The sequence below is a fragment of the Equus quagga genome, chromosome 5, assembly GCF_021613505.1.
Source record: "Equus quagga isolate Etosha38 chromosome 5, UCLA_HA_Equagga_1.0, whole genome shotgun sequence".
NCBI lineage: Eukaryota > Metazoa > Chordata > Mammalia > Perissodactyla > Equidae > Equus > Equus quagga.
The window spans coordinates 66729766-66750399 of record NC_060271.1 but is presented as its reverse complement, the minus strand read 5'-3'; the positions used below and the strand labels follow the sequence as shown (position 1 = coordinate 66750399).

The following is a 20634-nucleotide window of genomic DNA, read 5'->3' as shown; positions in this document are numbered from 1 at the left end:
TTAAGGTTCAACTGGGGCAGGATCTACTTCTAAGCTGACATGATTGTTGGCAAGATTCAGTTCCTCGAGGGCTGCTGGACTGAGGGCCTCATTCCTAGTCAGCTGTTGGCCAGAGACCACCTTCAATTATTTGCCATGTGGGCTTCTCCAACATGGCAGCTTGTTTCATCACAGTGTGCAAGCCAAGAAGGTAATGGAGGAGTCTGTTAGGAGCAGTTGCTGAAGACTCGTGATATCTAATTCTCGAGGCAACCCTAGAAATTCTTCCCACATCAATACTCTTTAAGAAGCTCTGTTATCATGCCAGATAACTGATTCTCATATGGAGTTCCACCTTTATTTACAGTTTTGGAAAAACTTGATCCAAAGCACTTATAAAAACGTGGGTAGAACAATTTCTTAAAAGGAAAAAATGTTTGCCATGTGATTGTCTACGTCATCAATTAAAATGTGGGTCCCCAACTGGGATATGTCAAGTTATTGGGTGATCTCAAAGCCTCAATGAAATATTTAACCAATCCTTTTTAATATTTCTGTCCCTGGCTCTGCCTCTTCTTCTCCCCCCATCTGCACAGGAGACAGGCCCTGAGGCCTTAAGCTGCCTTAGAGCACCACACACTAGCCTCATCCGGCTGGGTATGACACAGCAGAGAGATGGTCCCATGTCCCCCAGTGTGAGTCAGATGAGAGAAGAAACCTATCAGTGTGGTGGGGGAGGGAAGGGGGAGGGGGTGAAGATCCAGTAAATGAGAATGTCACAGAACCCATTAGTGAGGAAGTATCTTGTCCTCAATCCTGAGGAATAGAGCAGTCGTCTTAATTACAGGGAGAACAGATGTATCTTCTGCTCTGGCTGAAGGAGCTTCACAGGAAGAGCAGGTCACTGCATCATGACAGGAGCCCTATCAGTCTAATTCACTGCTTATGGCAGTACTGGGCTCAGGGCCATGCGCTTACTTATGAAACAAGTAAGACCGTTTCACTGGCATATCCTCTGTGCCTAGAACAGTACCTGGCCCACATCAGGCATTCACAGTCATGAGAGGGCTGCCATGAGAATGGAATGTGGGGAGCAAGTGGGGGAAGAAATAAGAACATGTCCTGTTAATCAGATGGAAAGAGGGCACTGTGACTTCAGGTAGCAAGGACCTTAAGAATCAGACAGGATACTGTTTATTTCTGCAGACTTAGCTTTTTTTTTTTTGACAAAGGGCTGCCCTATTTTCAAGGGTCTTCAAAATAAAATTCTTAGCCCTGGTATTTGGACCTGGCTATGGTCTTCTCCCCAAAACTGGATGAGGGCCTGAAGATGGCAAATTTCTCTTAAACTGAGGGTTTTTGAAAGTACATCTACACCGGCAGATCAAAAACTTAAGCAAAACCAAAGAAAGCCCCAAGCAGACAGGCTGGGTAACCCAGAGCACAGGCGTCCAGAACAGACAGTGGCGCCACCTGGTGATGGGCTGGCTTCACAGCAAGATGTCCCGGCAGCTGGAAGGGAGCCTGAGAGCCTGTGATCTCAGGAGTCTGTGATCTCAGCAAACTTTCTGAGCATCTGATTCATCTTTACACCCAATGAAAGTGAAGACACTGAAGGGGCTCAGGAAATGTTTGCTGAAACAGGAAAACTGAATTCAGCTCCACCGTTCACAGAGGATGAAGGTGAGGCCCCAAATCTGACAGTCCTATTCTGGAAAACCCCTAGAATCTAGAACACTACCGCCTTCCTGACCCCAATGCTGGAGATCTTAATGAGCCAAAAACAGAGCTGGGTGACATGGGCTCTAGAACTGTAACCCAGGAGGGACATTCTTAGAGCTCCAGGGAAGCCAACTGTTCTTTCTATAGCTGCCAATGACTGCCAGCGAGGGCAGGTGGCCCAGAACATAACTGTAAAATCTCACCACAGACCACACACATTTTAGAGAAGAGATGACGCCAAGAAATTAAAGTGATTCAATCGAGGTCACCTGGCATAGTCGCTGGGGCCATACTCCTGTTTCCCCCCAGAGTTACCCAGGTTCCCCCAACCCACAGCTCACACACAGCTGTACAGGATTCCCAACCGGCATCTCCGGGCACCCAGAGCATTCTGCATCCTCACTGTACGGAGTTAGAACTAAAGTGCGTGCGCTTATGACTTCAGCTGCAAGGCAACCCGACCTCATGTGCGGCAGATGCTGCCACATTACATGGCAGCTCCTGTTCTTGGGCCATCAACGCCAGCAGCTTTCGGATTAGGACCATGTCCTTCATGACAGCCTGCAAATTCACCGTCTGGCCATTGGTAAACATCTGATCCCCCAGGCGGCTGACAGGGCGATACCTGCAGGAGGACACAGGGAATCAGGGAAGGTGCAGCGTGGAGGAAGGGTCATGTTCTTCAGCCTCTCACCCATCCCTACTGTAAGCAACTCACAGCCCACTGCACTCACAAAAACCAACCTTCCCATCACATTCGGGACACAGAGAGGAAAACACTCCTACTGTCTGCAACCCGGGAGCAGAACTACTGCTTTACTTCTCAGCGCCCTTGACCCTTCCATGCTCTCCCAGAGGTCATTATTCAATTACTCCATAAGCCTTTCTCAGGAGAAATAAAGACAATTAAAGGGCATTACCTTGAGGGTGGCACCACCAAGAAATCCAGAAAGAACATACTGGGATTGAATCTGGACTCCATGCCAACATCTTCCAGTCCCAAAAAAAGGTAATTCAGAAAGAATCCTGTGTTTGCAAGAAACCAAAAAGATCATTTAAATCTATATGTAAGGGTAGGGATGAATGACCACAAAAATCCTACTGAGGGAAAAAATGAAACAGAATATAGGACGATATCTAGAGGAAGATCACATTTTTCTTTCCTTCTTTTTTTAAGTCAGCTATTTTATTTATTATTTTGTTTTTTTCTCCCCAAGGCCCCAGTACGCAGTTGTATATCCTAGTTGTAAGTGCTTCCAGCTCTTCTATGTGGGACGCCACCTCAGCATGGCTTCATGAGCGGTATGCAGGTCTGCACCCAAGATCCAAACCGGTGAAACCCTGGGCTGACAGAGCAGAGTACGAGAACTTAACAGTCAGCCACAGGGCTGGCCCCCATGTTTTTCTTTATAAAAACTAACAAGCAAAAATAGCATCTGGGTGTTGAGAGCCAGCACATAGGTGAACTGACGGTTCAGGGATGGGCACCACAGGGACAACAGGGCTTATTAACCCAGGAGCTGAGATGGGCAAGGATGGGGAACAAAAACTTTCACCTGCTTTTTGGTACCCTCCTGGACTATTAGACTTACACTTACACACAGCCACACACACACACACACACACAGACACACACACACACTTATTACTTTGGTATTTATAAAAAATGTATTTGAAATAAACAAAAATAAAACCAAAAACCCTCCATAAAGATGCTACCAAGAGGGGACCATCTGTGGATCAAAGCTATATTTTAAGTTTCTGGCGACCTTAAATAAAAAAAAGCTACAGAGACAATGAATAAAATATTAGATCCTGCCAAAGAAAAAAATCATACGAATTTGAGGGCTCTTTTTTCCCCTGACATCACTTATCCTCTTAGCAACATTTTCACTTTTAAGGGTTTATCATTACACAGCAGCTATACTCAGTGATCCAGAACATTCTCAGAGAGTGGGTGACATGAGCACTTGAATATACTGCATAGTTTTTGTTACACACACAAAGGGGAAGGGAGAATTTTTCTTTTTGTAAGGAATTAAAATGTGTAAAAATTTTAATTAAAAAAAGACATATTAGAGTTCACTTTTTGATTCACAGAAGGCATCCCCATAGAAACCTTTTAAAAAAATCCTTTGTTTATGGGCATTTAAAATAAGGTGAGTTACACTGAACCTTCCAGAAATATGTCAAACTGTATTAAGCGACGCCCAATTGCAGCTGTCATTTAATGACCAGAATCAGTTACAGAATCGTCAAGTTCACGGTTTGAGGTGTAATGACCTTCCCCCCTTGATAATGCATCACTGACAATGTGCCGGGAAGCCTGCCCCAAACCTATGGATCAATTCCAGGAGAGATCTACAGTGCTTGCAACTTGGAAAAAATAAAAATAATAAGGCAGGGGAAATGAGTCCAGGAAATTAAAGCCAGGAGAAGATAAAGGGTACTTCCTTAGGCTTGTACAGCACCTTCATTCTTCCAAAGGGTGATAAGATGCTCTCGAGCGCTGGTGGGTGTCAGGTACCCTCGTTTCCCCATCTGAGCCTCCTCAATTCCTGGAGCCGAAGAGGGGAATCAAAGCACAGTAAGTCAATTACAGGCACTCTTTCTGTAATGGGATTTATCAATTCTTTCTTCAAACCCTGCCAAGCCTGCAATTTAACTACAAAAATCAATCTCCAGGACAGCATATTCCAGTTCTGCATTTTTTCCCCCTTAATCTAATTTCTAAGGTAATGAAAACAACATAACTATTGCATAAAATCAATAGAAAAGAAAAAAACATCACCCGTCATGCCATCACATTATCACTATTATCACTTTTATATATTCTTTTCTAGTCCTTTGATTTATACAGTGTTTTAGATAATTGTCATCTTAAGTGTGGATTTATTTTGCACACTAGCTTGCTCAGTGTCATCTTGTGAGTATTTCTGCATGTTGCCACATAGCTTTTGACTGATCACCATTAACAGCTACATTAGATTCCACTGGGGCTTCCTAAGTGACTTAACCACACTCTTATAGTTGGACATCTGAGTTGATCCCAATTTTTTACTATTGTAAGTTACACTATGATAAATATTTATGCACGTGGCTTTTACCAGTAAGGTTCACATAAGTAGAAGTATGGATAAATGAGTACAAACATGTTTATGGGTAAGTTTATATTTGAGTTCTTCTTACAAGAATCATGCTGGGGTGTGAGCAGATTGATTTTGGTTTCTCAGATTAAGCAAGATCCTGGGATACTGTCCGTTAGCTATGCCCAGAGTAAGTCAGAAAATCAGACTTGGGGCTGCCATTCAGGAGGTGGGGCTCTAAGGCACTTAATGATTGACAAAGATAATTAAGTAATGGATCCTCTAGGTTCGAACCTATCAACCTCTTCTGGGATACATTCACTGAAATTAAATATTGCTCAATATTCTCTTTTTATGTATTTATCAGGGCAGGAACTCTGTCTTCTGTGTGTTCCTGGCACCTGACAGTGTCTAGGACACCTTAGATACTAAACAGTCACTGGCTTGAAATATATGTTTAAAATATCCAAAGATAATCTATACTTAAAAACCCCACTCTTTTGCCTATTTCTACACGTGCAAAATCCAGCTTCATTCCACCTCCAATTCTCCAGTTAGTTTCCTTACCGCCTGCAGAGGCTATGTCATCACAAGCTTTTAAGAGAAATCTGTAACTTGGATAACAATTAACAGATGTACCATAATTTACTTAACAGTTTCTATTAATAGGCAATTAAGATATTTCCAATTTTAAACTAATTGAACAATACTGTGGGTATGTCTAATTCTTAGGATAAAGTCATACAAGTGGAATTGCTAGGTCAAGGAGTCTACACTTTTAAAATTTTGATTCCTATAGAAGCAGAATGTTTCAACCCATTAATGCAACTGAAGGAAGTGTGGGTATGCAACGAAGAGAGGCTCTGACCTTCAGGGATAACCACAGTATTAGGAAGCTATGTACGCTGAGTGAGAAAAAAGACCCCATTAACCTAAAGAATAATTTTGTGGGCATTTCTGGAAATGACTATCTGAACTTTCACTCCTACTAAACGGGCCTGAGGGCTGAGGAAGATCAGCCGAATCTGGCAGTGCTCCCCAGCTCCTGTCCCAGAGCTGTCAGTACATGAAGTGCCCCTACAGCAGTCTAATCACCATGAAGGGGCAGAGACGGGGGTTGTTGAATCACAGGATTTACAGTCAGAAGAAACCTGTGGGATGCTACCTCCTCCTATGGGCTGCACCCCTCCTAACAGGACACTTCTGCAGCCTGCAAAAATGCAGACTGCCTAGATGGGACTTGAGAACATCCCTGATGTGGGTTTCATTCAGCTGTAAGAGCTGCCATGTGAAAATGGGCTCAGGAGGTCAAATAACTTGAGGAAGACTGGATCACAGTGGGCAGAGTGTCTTGCCTGTAAGAATTCTCATTTTAAAATGCTGATGCACACTGTGAGGCTCAAGGAGCACCGTGGAGCATATGCAGCATTTCACAAGCTTATGGTGCTCCTTGTGGGATCACCAGGACATGGGGACCACAGACACAGGCCTCACTGCTTGGCTTCCTTTGGTACAGGAACATGCCTAGACCCTTGCTCAGAACACTCACCCGCCTCCACATCACCTGCTTCCTGGAGTCACTGACCCATGTCCCTTGTAGCCTCCTCTGAAAGCAGAGGCCACATGGTCTGGTCTCCCCCTTGGCACTGTGCTGGGCCACAGGCATGGTCCTTGGCACGAGGCTGAGTGCTCAACATGCAAATGTTCGCTAAATACTAAAAATCCAATCCTGGAACCATCAATAACTACCATTGACTTGCTTCTACTGCATGGAACTTTGGGTGGCACCATCACATTCTCACAGCCACAGTGAAAGACTACTTCAAAGAACGGACCTGGCGAAGGCACTGAAACGCTACTGAACCGCCAGACATTTGCCCCAAGGAAACGGTTATCTTCTAAAATCCTGACCATCTTTGTTCTCAACCTGTGAACATTTTCTGCTCTAAGGGCTAGAGCAGTAATTCCCAATGTTAAAAATTGTTTTAAGGGCTATTTATAAGTGTAGGAAAATCTACCCTTGTGGTTGTTAACTGTTAACCATTAAACAAAATTAAATGGGCTTTCTAAATGTAGTGTGGTATCCTGGATTGGATCCTGGAACACAGAAAAGGTATTAGTGGAAAAACTGGAGAAATTCAAATACAGTCTGTAGTTCAGCTAAGAGTAGGGTACCGATGTTAATTTCTTAGTTTTGACAAATGCACCATGGTGGTCTGATGTCACATTAGGGCAGACTAAGTAAAGAGTATACGGGAACTCTCTGCACTCTCTCTGCAACCCTTCTGCAAATCTAAAATTAGTCTAAAATAAAAGGTTTGTTAAAAACGAAATAGTGACTGCTATGGTCTGAATGTTTGTGTCCCCTAAAGGTTCATGTGTTGAAATCCTAACCCCCAAGGTGATGGTGCTGGGAGTGGGGCTGTAGAGAGGTGATCAGGTCATGCGGGCAGAACTCTCACGATTGGGATTAGTGCCCTTATCACAAGACCCCAGAGAGCTCCCTTGCCCCTTTCCACCATGTGAGGTTGCAGGGAGAAGCTGGCCATCAGTGAGGAAGTGGGCCCTTGCCAGACACTGACTGTGCCAGCACCACGATCTTGGACTTCTCAGCCTCCAGAACTGTGAAAAATAAATGCTTGTTGTTTGTAAGCCACCCAGTCTATGTGTTTTTTTTGGAGCAGCCCAAACAGACTAAGATAGTTATTTACTCCAGGCCTTGCGAGAGTCCTCAACCTAACAGACAGATTATACAACTCCAGGAAGAGAACTTATTTCCCTGTCTATTCTACATTCTCAAGCTCTGGAATAAGGTTTAGTAACAATATGCTATAGACTTTTATGCACAAAATCTCCTCAACTCTGGGTAAGAAGTTCTGTTGTTGCCGCTACACAGAGTTGAAAACTGAAGGTCCAAGAAGGGACCTTCTCTAAGCCACTCAGAATAAGCCGCAGAGTGAGGTGTCAATCACAGGCTTTTCCCACCCTGGCATACCGACTGTACAATAAAAAATGAACAGTTAACATCTACAGAGCACACACTACACAGCGGGCACTGGTCTCAGTACTTCAAATGGAATACCTTATTTAACCTTCACCACCTCAAATGAAAAATGAAAAACATGTTTAAACAAACTTATTACAAAAAGAAAAAAGTTGGAGTACTAAGTCAGTCTCTCAAATATTTCCCAAATACCCATGAGGGCAGAGCAGAGCCGAGGAGGAGACACTCCACTCCAGAGATCTGAGTGGGAGCCAGGGACAGCCTGCAGGAGGTGCTAACGTTCTTTGAATGCTTATAGTTTTTCTTTAAAATTCACCTATAGTTTACTTCAAAATAAATCCATACTTGTCCGACAATAACACAGTTCTCAGTTATCTGCCAAGTAAATTTCTGAATTTCTTCCTCAAAAATCTTTCAGAAAAATGAAGACCTGAAGCAAGAGGCACCTCATTCAGCCTTTGGAGCCACGTGTCAAAACGTAGCCCAGCCCATCAGTTCCGTGTGAGTGGCCGGGGCTGGGCACTCACCAGGATCCCCTCTGGTCCTAAGAGGCCTAGACACCGTTCCTCCACAAACATGCAGCTCAGAAACCTGGTGCAGAAGACCAGGTATTCCCAAGGTTCAGGACACATCTGATGGCCACGCATGAGAATGCAGCTGAGAGCCTCCCGGGGCCTGGCCTGCTTACCTGGGGGCTCCGTGTCCTTCTGGTCAGCTTTCCTGTGCACCATGGCTGGATACGTGATTGTCAGTTTGCTGTTGTGCTCCTTTCGGACGACTGACCGCCCAGTCCTACATGTGAAGACAGTTGTGATTGGAGAAGTGAGAGAAGAAAACCCAACAAGCCATTTAATTTACAGCTGAGTGACTGGCCAGAGGCTTCTCACCGGGCACAGGGAAAGGTAAGAGCCTGACACTCACTTGCAGTGGGGACATCGCTTAGCAGTCATATGTGCCTTCCAGAAGTAAGCAATGAGTTTGCTCCTGCTCTCACAGACATTTTTCACCTGTTTAGGAAAAAGTCAAAAAATCTCAGACTGCCGTTTTGAAAAGAACCTAGTGTGTACTCATTACGCGGTTTTCATCTTTTTAAAAAAAACACCACGGGAAGCCACCTCCCCTTTTTTATTTATTTTTTGCTGAGAAAGATTCATCCTGAGCTAACATTTGGTGCCAAGCGTCCTCTTTTTGTTTTTGCCTCCCCAAAGCCCCAGGACATAGTTGTACATCCTAGTTGTATGTCCTACTGTTTCTTCTGTGTGAGCTGCTGCCACAGCATGGCTACTGACAGACAAGGGGGTGTGGTTCCACGACCAGAAATCCAACCAGGCTGCCAAAGTGCAGCACGCCAAACTTTAACCACTAGGCCATCAGGGCTGGCTCAGACACCCCTTTCTTAAAGATAATTTTCCACAGAACCCTGATACAGCCAACTCTACTAGTTACCGAGTGACTTCTTTACATCTTAAGTTTCCGCATTCATGATATAGGAATAATAGTAACCACCTCACCAAGCTAGTACTAAGATAAAGACCCCTTGAATACAGTATGAGGCTTGGAATACAGTAAATACTCAATAAATGCTAATTACTTTAATTTAAAACAAACCTCCCTGGATGGAGCTGGTGCACCCTCCCTGCTGCCTCCCTCGGGTGGACCTCAGGGTCTGAGAAAGGCACAGCCACAGTTAACCTACACGAGTGGTTTGGAGCCTGGCTGCAAATGAGACGCACTCAGGAGCCTTTGTAACACCTACTTGGGCCCTACTCCAGACCAATTAAATCAGAAGGTCTGGTGTGAAACTTGGGCATGAGGTGAACTGGATTTCAAGTCTGGTACTGTAGGTTGATTACCTCCGCCATTCATTCATCCACTGAACAAACTGATACTTACACAGGTGCAAAGTAGGGGGACAGGGAGGTAGCAAGGGTTTACAGCGTTGGAGAGAGAGAATAAAAGGACATGGACAGCATTCTCAGAGTGAGACTGTATGCCATAACCTTGATGGACTCTGTTCCCAAACCACCCAATTTCATCTAATCTTCTCATCAGTCCTACAGGCAGGCATCAAAGACGAGGAAACGGAGGTTCGGGGACGGTTATGTAACTTTCAAGGTCACAAGCCTCAAAAGAGGCAAAGCTGGGACTCAAACCCCAGTCTACTTCGGGAAGCCAAAAGTACATGCAAATGACAGTGCAACAGGAACTATGACAATTATGCTAAAGATCGACTGTTACGGGAAAGGAGAAACAGGGTAACTCACATGTGCACCATGGGATCCCAGGAGGTTGTTCTGTACAATTTTGGTTGTATACTGTTCTAACTCTTCCTGAATTTCAAACGCGGTAGGATCAGAGTTTTCTTCTAGAAACTGAAAAACAAAAAAGAAAACCATCCTGTTGCAGTAAATCAAGTGTATGGTTAACAGCATCCCAGGGAGGAGTTTCTCCAAGGGAGGGAGAGCTTAGTTTGAGAGGACAGAAAGAAACCTCATGCTGTGCTGCATTTTCAAAACAGTGAGGCAACAATGCTGTTAAAAAAACCAAAATCCAACAAGAGAATATCCTGCTTCCAAAAATGGTGGCCTATTCAGACCAAAGCTAAAACTGAGAAGAACCAAAGATAGGATAAATAAAAATGTTAAAGCTCTGAAGAGCTGATGGGACAGTGAGGAATAAGCAGGCCAAACTGAAGGGAAAACAGGAATCTAGGAGGTGAGAGAGGGCAGGGGCCACGTCTGCTCTGACGCAGGGCTCTGCAATGCATGGCCCAGTGCAACCCTCAGTGTAGTTACGCCCCTCCCAGGGAAGACATTAAACAGACTTCCGTGATGCTCCCTGGAGCTGTGCGACATGGCAGCCTTGGCCTGGGGTGCATTTTCCAATTCAGGAATTTTGAACTTTTTACTCTGAAGGCCTCAAATGGTGACGGGGACAGAAATCAAAGCCTAGAGTTAGTGCAAGGACAGAAATCAAATGGGATACCTTCCCTCCCATCCCAACACACAAACACAGAAGCTGGGAACCCAAAGGGCTACACCCTGGGGAACTAGACAGCCCTCGGACAGAACTGCAGTCTGGATTCTAATCACCCGGCAGTCCAGCGAGCCTTAAGCTTTGGACCTGGACTACGATGGTCCCAAGCCACCAAGCACGTGGTAGAAGCAGTAAGAATCCTTTCTGGAGGAAGGCAGCACCATCCTAGGCCTCAAATTATTCTTAAAAAGAATGTAAGTACAACAACAAAACTGTCAAAAATAAGCACGCAACGTGGGGAAGGGGACAGAGTTTTTGAAGACGTGGACAATACAATATCTTGACATTGACGGTAAGCGTATGGGTGATGGTAACTTTGTAACTATTTGTTAGATCGTATGCATGATTAATGCATTTCTGCGTGTATGTTTTACCAAAAAAATTTAAGGTAGCAGACATCATGAACAATTTTATGCCAATAAATTTGAAACTTTAGAGGAAAGACACAAATTCTTAGAAAAATATAATTTACTCTGAGTAAAAGTTTAAGAATATCCTCTCTCTCTTTCAATCTCTCTTTTGGACACATCTGACCTTGGGTTTACTTTTTAGCTCTATTCCCTGGAAACTTGATAAAACTGGATATAACTGTGTTATTAGGCAGCACTGCTTATGGTAAAAATGACCTCAATTGGTTAGACTGCATCTGAACTAGGAAGGCTATGAAAGAACTATAAGTAGCTAGTGGGAAACCACAGCTCTGAGCTTCCCTGGTGCTATTAGGCACATCCTTGAGGCTCTCTGGAAGCCAGACCCATGGAACTGTCACAGAAGATACAGATTCCTATTTGGAGCATGGGGCTTCTGGGCCCGGGCGGCTCCCATACCCAGGTGTGATCTTGTTCTTTTGCTCTTGAACAGTCACTTATGAGAGGACACCTACTGAAGAGAAACGTCTGGCATTGCCCTGCTGGTGTACAGTGTCTCAAATCTTACATGGATTCTTTCAGAGCATTTTAAAGAGAGAGAAAGAGAAAGAAAGAATTCTCTAACTCATTTCATGAGGTCAACCTCATTTAGATAACCAAACTCAAAAGGACAATATGAGAAGGGAAATTTACAAACCAATGGCACTCATGATCACTGGTGCAAAAATCCTAAGACAAAATATTAGGAAGTCCAATCTAGCAACATATTAAAAAGGTAAATTATCAAGAACAAGGGATCTCAGGAATCCAAGGTTAGTTTTACATTAGAAAAGGAATTGAGTAATTCACCACGTGACCTGGTTAAAGGAGAAAACTATCTGAAACTTCAATAGGTTCAGAAAAAGTGTTTGATGAAATTCAACATTCAGCCATCTTAGCAAAATAGGAATAGAGTTTTCTTAATCTGATAAAAAGACTCTATAAAGAAAGTTCAACAAATATCATACTTACTGGTAAAATGTTGAAATGCTTCCCTGGGGTTTTTGTTTTGGGGTTTTTTTTTTTTGGTGTAATTTAATTTTATATTGACACTATCTCAGACTCACAGAAAAGATGCAAGTTTAAAAAAATGGTTTTCTCTTGAAACATTTGAAAGTAAGTCGCTGATGTGTCTCATTGTCCCCAGATAACTTTGGTGAACATTATCTATAAGCAAGGACATTCTCTAATATGCCCACAACACAATAATCAAGAACAGTAAATTAACATTAATAAATTACTACCATCTAATCCTCAAACACCATTCAAGTTTTGCCAACTCTCCAATGATGTCCTTTATAGCAAAAGTATCCAGTTCAGAGCCACCCGTTGCATTTACTTGTCATGTCCCTTTAGTCTCCTTCAGTCTAGAAGAGTTCCTTAGTCTTTAACTCTGAAGACATTAACACTTTGAAGATTAAAGGCGAGTTAAACAGAATATCCCTCAACCTGGGTGTGTCTGCTGTTTCCTTACGATCAGATTCACCTAGTAAATCTCTGGAAGGAAAACATAGAAGCGACACTCTGCTCTTCTCACTGCATCCTATCAGGCTGTGCATGATTTCTATCTGTTGCATTAGATGATGCTCACTTTGACCAACGAGTAAGGGGGTGACTGCCAGACTTCGCCACCATAAAATTACTCCTTTTCCCCTCTTTGTAATTAATAAAGATTATGTGTGTGTGGGAGCATTTTGAAACTGTTTAAGTGGCCTGTTACCTAAACTTTCAGATCATTCATCCATTTATATCAGCATGAACTCATGGATTCCTACTTTATTGAACAGATTGTAATAGTTTACTGTCATCACTTATTTTGATGTTCAAACTGTCCCAGATTTGGCTGGTGTGAGCCCTTCAAGCTAAGTTCTGTGTCCTTTTGACATGTCTCCATCATTCTTTGAGCACCTCCTTGCTCTGGGGCACATGATTTTCCAGGTTCCTTGTACTTCTCTGTCTTGGCCCTAGAATCAGCCATTTATCCAAGAAGCCCTTTTAGTGAAGAATGATATTTATAAGCCCAGATGTAGGTCCTAAGTGTGCTCACTGCTACCACTGCTCCAAGACCCTCCCGGGGCAGAATGAGGGAATATCTATGTGCATGTGTGTGTGTGAGCACACCCACACGGGCACATGCACACACAGACACACACACTCTCTTCACACTGATACTTCTAATTCTATTCTGACACTACAGGATTAATTCTGGGTCTTCTTTCATACAATTTTAACTCCCTTCCTGAAAGTGTGAAATCAAATAAGTACATACAGCCATGCACTGCATAATGACGTTTTAGTCAACAACAGACCACATATATAACAGTGGTCCCATAAGATCAGTTACCATACAGCCTAGATGTATAGTAGGCTATACCATCTAGGTTTCTGTAAATACACTCTATGATGTTTACGCAATGATGAAATCACCTAATAACACATTTCTCAGAACATATCCCCATCGTTAAGTGACACATGTCTATATGTACTTATCTGATCAATCTTTCCTGTATTGTAACCACTCTCCCATTACTGCTGCCACCCATTCCAGGCATGGACCCTTCTCACCTGACTTGGGCTCACATCGTAATCCTGGCTGCCCTCCTTGTGGACCCCTTTCTTGCTCTATTTGGGCTCTGATATCCCACTCTGGGTCACCTAGCATGGGCACCTTCTTATCTGACTTGGACACCCACATCCCATGCTGAGCCTTTATCCCCATTGCACATCCTCCTCACCCTATCTGAGCTCTGACATTCCACGTACAGCTGCCTGCACACGTAGGCACACCCTCCTCACTCTGCTCAGGCTGGGACACTCTCCCTTTGAATATTTTTCTCACCTTGCTTGGGCTCTGACAATCCACACCAGGCCACACCTGTGTAGAATCCTGTCTTGCTCTATCCACCTAATGTCTTTAAGACTGAATTATCCAGGAAAGGAAAGGTGAAAGGCTTCCTTTTGTGACAAAAAACAAGACCAGGATGCCCACTACCCCCTTTAACATAGTAATGTAGAGTCTAGCCACCAAAATAAGGTAAGAAAAAGAAACAAAACATATAAGGATTGGAAAGACACAAAACTGCTATCATTCACAGATGATATGACTATGGTGAAAATCTAAAAAAATCTACAGATAAGGTATTAGAATTGATGAGACACTGTTTTCAGATTACTTCAACATAAATCAATACAAAAAATCAGTAATAGTTTGAACTACCAACAAACAGAAAGTGAATTTTAAGTAAGAGATTTATAATAGCACCAGAAAATCTGAAGCAATTACTAACCACAAAGAGAAAAATGTCTCTTTACAATAGAGAGATCTGGTAGTCAGCATCGTATCCAAGTCATGAAGCTCAGCATTACCAACAGGGGAACAACCAGACAGCACATGCATGCCTCCTAAAATGATGAAATACACAGTGTCCTATAGCTGGTAGGTTCTATTCTTACCAAAATGTGAATCTTATGAGGAAACAGCCAGACAAACCCAGAATGTCACAAATCCTATTGGACAACTGGCCTTGAGTCTTCAAAAAAGTCACTATCATGAAAAAGAATTTTCTCCATTCAAACAAACCAAAGGCATGTTAACAATCCAAAGCAATGGAAGCACCTTGACCGGATTCTGGGTCCAGGAGAAAAAAGCTCACTGATGAGGAAAATGACAAAATATTTCAATGTTGTTTTCATTAACGTTCTTTAATTATTCTTATGCTTCATGTTTTCACACCCAGCTTACTGGTATGTAAGACATAAAGATCAAACATTCTGGTGACTATTAGGCTGGCAGTTCATGGGGACAACACACAAGCAGCTCTTGTTTCCACCACCCTGGCTTGCCTGATTTCCATGACAGCCACGACCCACCTACCCTGTTCAGAATTCTCTCCAGCTCGTACACTGCTTGCAGGGCCCCGACCTCCAGAACTCTCAGCTGGCAGACTAAGAGGTGAATCACAGCCCGGGGGCAAGTCAGCATGTGGCAGTTCAAACAGGAGCCCCGGAGCAGCAGGTAGAGTTTCTGAAGAGAGGGTAGAAAAAGCAGCAGGATATTAGAAGGTGATGTAGCATCAAGGTGATTTCCAATGTACTCACAATTTTTGCTTGTATGCGTCAGTTTACCCCTTTAAGAATTCCACTTCAGCCTCCATACCCAGAAAGCCCTTCCTGACCCTAAGAACAGATAAATTTTCCTATTTTCTCTTAAGGTTTCATTTTAATTCATTAAAACTTGAAATTTAATTTGGGTCTAAAGTAACAAACTACCTTTATTTTATTTAATTAAGTACTAAATACTTAATACTAAATAATGAAAATGATTCTCTTTCCTTAATATGACTAACAGACAGAAATCATGTACACTATCATCTGCAGTTTAAAACAAATCCTTGAGGCCAGGTTAACTGATAGAAAGTGCTGAAAATACACAAGCAGGACTCCAGACAAGAGCTGCATTCTTAGCTCACTGTTGGGCCTTCCAGGGCCCTGCTCCTCCTGCCACCAAGCAAGAGTCTATAACTTCACCTTAAGGACTCAGAGGCTTGGAAAACTCCAAAGATCCCTCAATTGCCAGGGAGGCTCTGCCCAGATTCCTGAAGGGCATGGAGCCCCTGAAACCTAAGGCAAAGGTGATGAACCTGAAAGCTTTTTTCCTCCCGTGTGAACAGAACCAAGATGTGGCTCTTCTCAAATGGAATCAAACTAGAATTCATTGGTTAGGGCTGCAGACCACGTTGAATTTACCAGCTTTGGCTCCTCAAGGATTTAAATCTCATGGTAAAGAGCACTTTAACTCAAAATGTCTGGAGCTAACCTCCTCAGACAACTCCTGTGGGGAGAGGGGTGGCACTCACGAATCCCACCAGTAGCCCTGAGACCCACACATCCAGGGTGGCCCAGGGAAGAACATACATCGAAGAGGAGAGGGTTGTACACGGTGAGTGGAAGCTCAATGTGGCCCAGGTGGCCGGAGCAGTTGTTGAAGTCCTGCACACAGGTGGAGCACACCTCTTTGGAGTCCGCGGGGCCCAAAGCTAAATCGTATAGGCCATTCACTGATGGGTTCCCCAGGCTGTCCAGGTATCGAGGGTTCGTAATGGACTTAACACTTAATTTCCTAAGGAGACAGAAAAGACCAAGGGAAAAAGGTTACCCAACTTCCTGGACGTTTCCTCTTTGGCATGTACAAAACTGTGGTCACATGATAATTGTATGTCGGTTTCCCCAGACATGCTGATAGCTCCAGGGGGCAGAGTCTGTGTCTGCCCTGCTCACCAATGAAGCTTAGCACTTAGCACAGAGCCTGCACACAGCGGTTGCTCAATAAATGTGCGCCGAATAATTAAGAGTGATAAAATCTTCCAAAAACACATTTAGTGCAAATCTTGCACTGAGTACACTGGAAGACTGTTTGTTTACCAAAAAAAATGTTACATGCCTACTACACACCAAATGCTTTACAAGCAGCATTTAGTCTGACTTTAACCCTCTGGGATGGGCATCACTATATGCATTTTTCAGAGAAGGAAACTGAAGCTCAGAGCAGTTAGTTGAGTCAATCCAGGTGATACAGCCAGGATGGGGTGGAGGGAGGCAGGATATGACCAGACCTGACTCCAAAGCCCACCGAGTGCAATAAAAGGGAGGGGACCCAAAAATCCCCATGTGCAGGAATAGTAAATTGAGGAAAATTAAACACAAATGTGCAAACCTTTGAGAAATATAACCTGCTTTACTAAAGGTTTCATCACAGTATTTTACGTTCGGGTTAAAGGGGGCTCCCAATGGACACCTAACAAACTACTTTTACCAAAACCACATTCACGCTGTTTGCTTTTTAAACTTTTTTTTCCTGATTTAGAAAATAAAGACAAAGGCGAATCATCCAAATCTCATGATCTAGAGGAAACCACTGTTAACATTCACAGACTTTTTTCTACAGATACATTTTTTCAAAACGTAACTGGGAACATTCGTTATTTCTAGCATTGCATTTGTTCATTTTAAGTTAGCATTAAAAGAGTGTTTTTATGTCACTAAAAATTCTTTGGAAAAGTAATGCTTAAAAGTTGCAAAATTTTTCATTATATGGCAATATAATTCATTTAACGAAACTATTACAGGTAAGCTTATGATACCTATCTGGGTAAAGATTTTTACATAGAATAAGTCAAACTTTTAACTATTTCCTAAAAATATAATTTATCTTCAATGGAGTGTAATCCCTGAATGAAAGGGTGCGAACTGTTTTTTGATATTTTTTTTGTTTTTGATATTCTGGCACCTTGCATTCCAGAAAAGGTGGGCTAACAGTAGATTGCACCTCTGTCCTAACCCGCACTGTGTCTTGGCACTTAAAAATCTTCCCAAATTTAAAGCTCGGTGGGGAGGGGGTAACCCAATGACATGTTAATTAAGTTTTAAATTATGGTATTTTTTAAAAGTTGTTTTGGTCCTTCATTTTTTTTAATTAAAATCTTAATGTTTTCATTATTGTCTTACATGAGATCATTACACAGGGGGACACTAACTTTTTTTTTTTTTTGTAAAGATTTTATCTGTCCTTTTTCTCCCCAAAGCCCCCTGCTACACAGTTGTATATTTTTAGTTGTGAGTCCTTCCAGTTGTGGGGTGTGAGACGCCACCTCAGCATGGCTTGACGAGCAGTGCCATGTCCGCACCCAGGATCCGAACTGGCGACACCCTGGGCCTCCAAAGCGGAACGCACGAACTTAACCACTTGGCCACGGGGGCGGCCCCAGACATTAACCTTTTACCATAATGGTGGCAAATATTTTTCCTAGTTTATAACTTGTGATTTGTCATTTTTCATATGTGAAAGTTTATAAATTCTTTAACAGCTTGAGATATAACTCACATAGCATACAATTCATCCATTTAAAGTGTACACACCGTGTTTTTTGGTATAACATGGAGTTGTGCAACCATCACAATCTAATTTTAGAACATTTTCATCCCCAATAAGAGAAACTCTGTACCCATTAGCAGTCACTCTCCATCCCTCTCCACCTCCCTCACCAGTCCTGGGCAACAACTAATCTACTTTTTGTCTCCAGAGATTTGCCTGTTCCATACATTTCACATAAACAGAATCAATATGTGGTCTCTTGAAACTGGCTTCTTGAACTTTGCATGTTTTTAAGGTTCATTTAGGTTGTAGCATGTATCTGTACTTCGTTTCTTTTTATTGCCAAATAATATTCCACTGTATGGATGTACCATATTTGATTTATTCCTTTTATCAGTTGACAGACTTTTGGGTTAATTCCATATTTTTGGCTATTATGAATAATGCTGATGGGAACATTTGTGCACAAGTTTTTGTGTGGATGTATTTTTCCATTTCTCTTGGATATATACCTAAGAGTGGAAGTGCTGGGTCATATGGTAACACCATATTTAACTTTTTGAGGAAGTGCCAAACGCTCTTCCAAAGTAGCTGCACCATTTGACATTGCTACCGGCAATATGCAAGGGCTCCAATTTCTCCACATTCTTGCCAACACTTTTTGCTGACTTTTTGATTCTAGCCATCCTAGTGGGTGTGATATACTATCTCACTGTGGTTTTGATGTGCATTTCCCTGATGACTAAGAGACATTGAGCATCTCTTTATGTGTTTATTGGCCATTTATATATCCTCTTTGGAGGAATATCTATTCAAATCCTTTACCCGTTTTTTAATTGGCTTATTTGCCTTTTCATCATTGAGTTGAAAGAGTGCTTTAGGGGCTGGCCCCGTGGCCGAGTGGTTAAACTCACGCACTCCACTTCGGTGGCCCAGGGTTTCGCTGGTTCAGATCCTGGGCGCCGACATGGCACTGCTTGTCAGGCCACGTTGAGGTGGCGTCCCACGTGCCACAACTAGAAGGACCCACAACTAAAATATACAACTATGTACTGGGGGGATTTGGGGAGAAAAAGCAGGGGGAAAAAAAAGAACGCTTTATATATTCAGTACATAAGTTCTTTATCAGATATACGATTTGCAAACATTTTCTCCCATTCTTGTCTTTTCACTTTCTTGATGGTATTCTTTGCATCAAGTTTAAAAATTTTTAATGAGTTAAATTCACAGGTCAGGGCCAGCCCTGGTGGTCTAGTGGTTAAGTTCAGTGCACTCCACTTCAGTGGCCCAGGCTTGGTTCCTGGGTACAGACCTACACCACTCATCTGTCAGTGGTCATGCTGTGATGGTGGCTCACACACAAAAAGAGGAAGATTGGCAGTGGATGTTAGCCCAGGGCAAATCTTCCTCAGCAAAAAAATTAAAAAATAAAAAAGTTTCACAGGTCTTTTCCAAGGCACTTTCCTTACTACCTTTAGGCTAAGTCCCTCTCCTCCATAGTTGGACAAATATTCATCTGCATTTCCTTCTTGTTCCTTTGACAGTGAGCTCCAAAACTTAACTGGAACTACCAATAAGGAAAACATGTACTGTGTAAAGCAATGTTAACTAAGCCCTGATGAAAGTCTTTCACCACTACGTCTGCTCCCTATCATGTTCTCTAAGTTGGTGCTTCACTTCCCTTGCTGGAGCTACAATGATGGAAAAAGAACAGACAGGTGGGGCCAGTACAGACTTGTGCTAACTGGCAGAATTACGTCCTATGCTTATAAAGGCAACACAAATAGCTCACATCCAAAATTGAACGTATTTTTTTGGTCCTCATCCTCAGTCTCTCTATGGGGGAGGCAGACCTTGACTTTCACAAGATAACTAGGGTGTAGAATTCATAAGAGGCAGTCTCCAAGAGATAAACACCCAACTTAACAACTTCCCTGACATAAAAACAGGCTGTTGTTAGGGCTTCTTGCCGCCCTCACTGCTACACCACAGCACTCCTCTCACAACTGGGGGCCTGGCAGGGCAGAAGCAGCTCTTAGAAAGAACACGGCTTTGGGGTGAGAAAGATCTGAGCTCTAAATCCGCTCCCAACTAGGAGGGAGTACAGGGAAATGGGTTTTCCAGAACACTGGAAAGCTAGCAGTAGAGTCACTGTTCAGGGACACTTGGGCACCGACCCCAATCTCCTGCTGTAATCAATCAGCAAGTAGGCCCTAATGGGGAAGAGGAGAGCCCCCTACTGAGGGAAGCACAAACATTCCCTTTCATGAAGCCCAGAAACAGTTAAGTTCTTCCTGAATGGTGACTTGTGAACTGTGTATAAAATGATGGGGGCACATCAAGAACTAAGTGCTCAGATCTGGAAGAACCTTTCTTGCCTGGGCGGTGTCACTCTGAGAGCCAAGGGAGGCTACATGGACACCCATTGCTGTGCTTCTTGTCTACAAGATCACTTTGCTACCAGTAAGCTAATGACACAAGAAGTCAAATCTAACCCCATGTCGTGTGTGGGGTCTCCTCCCACAAATC

At 43.0% G+C, this 20634-nt stretch overlaps 1 protein-coding gene across 1 annotated transcript in view; it reads right to left on the bottom strand.

The window, feature by feature from the left end:
* Positions 1–20634, bottom strand: part of POLR1A (RNA polymerase I subunit A) — a 75906-nt gene that overhangs the window by 52246 nt on the left and 3026 nt on the right. The window contains exons 2-9 of the mRNA XM_046661379.1: positions 16149–16353; positions 15109–15258; positions 10056–10163; positions 8713–8798; positions 8480–8583; positions 4173–4259; positions 2622–2727; positions 2164–2326 (exon numbers count right to left, since the gene is read on the bottom strand). Of these exons, the coding sequence (XP_046517335.1) occupies positions 2164–2326; positions 2622–2727; positions 4173–4259; positions 8480–8583; positions 8713–8798; positions 10056–10163; positions 15109–15258; positions 16149–16353 (1009 nt within the window). The remainder of the gene's footprint in view (positions 1–2163; positions 2327–2621; positions 2728–4172; positions 4260–8479; positions 8584–8712; positions 8799–10055; positions 10164–15108; positions 15259–16148; positions 16354–20634) is intronic.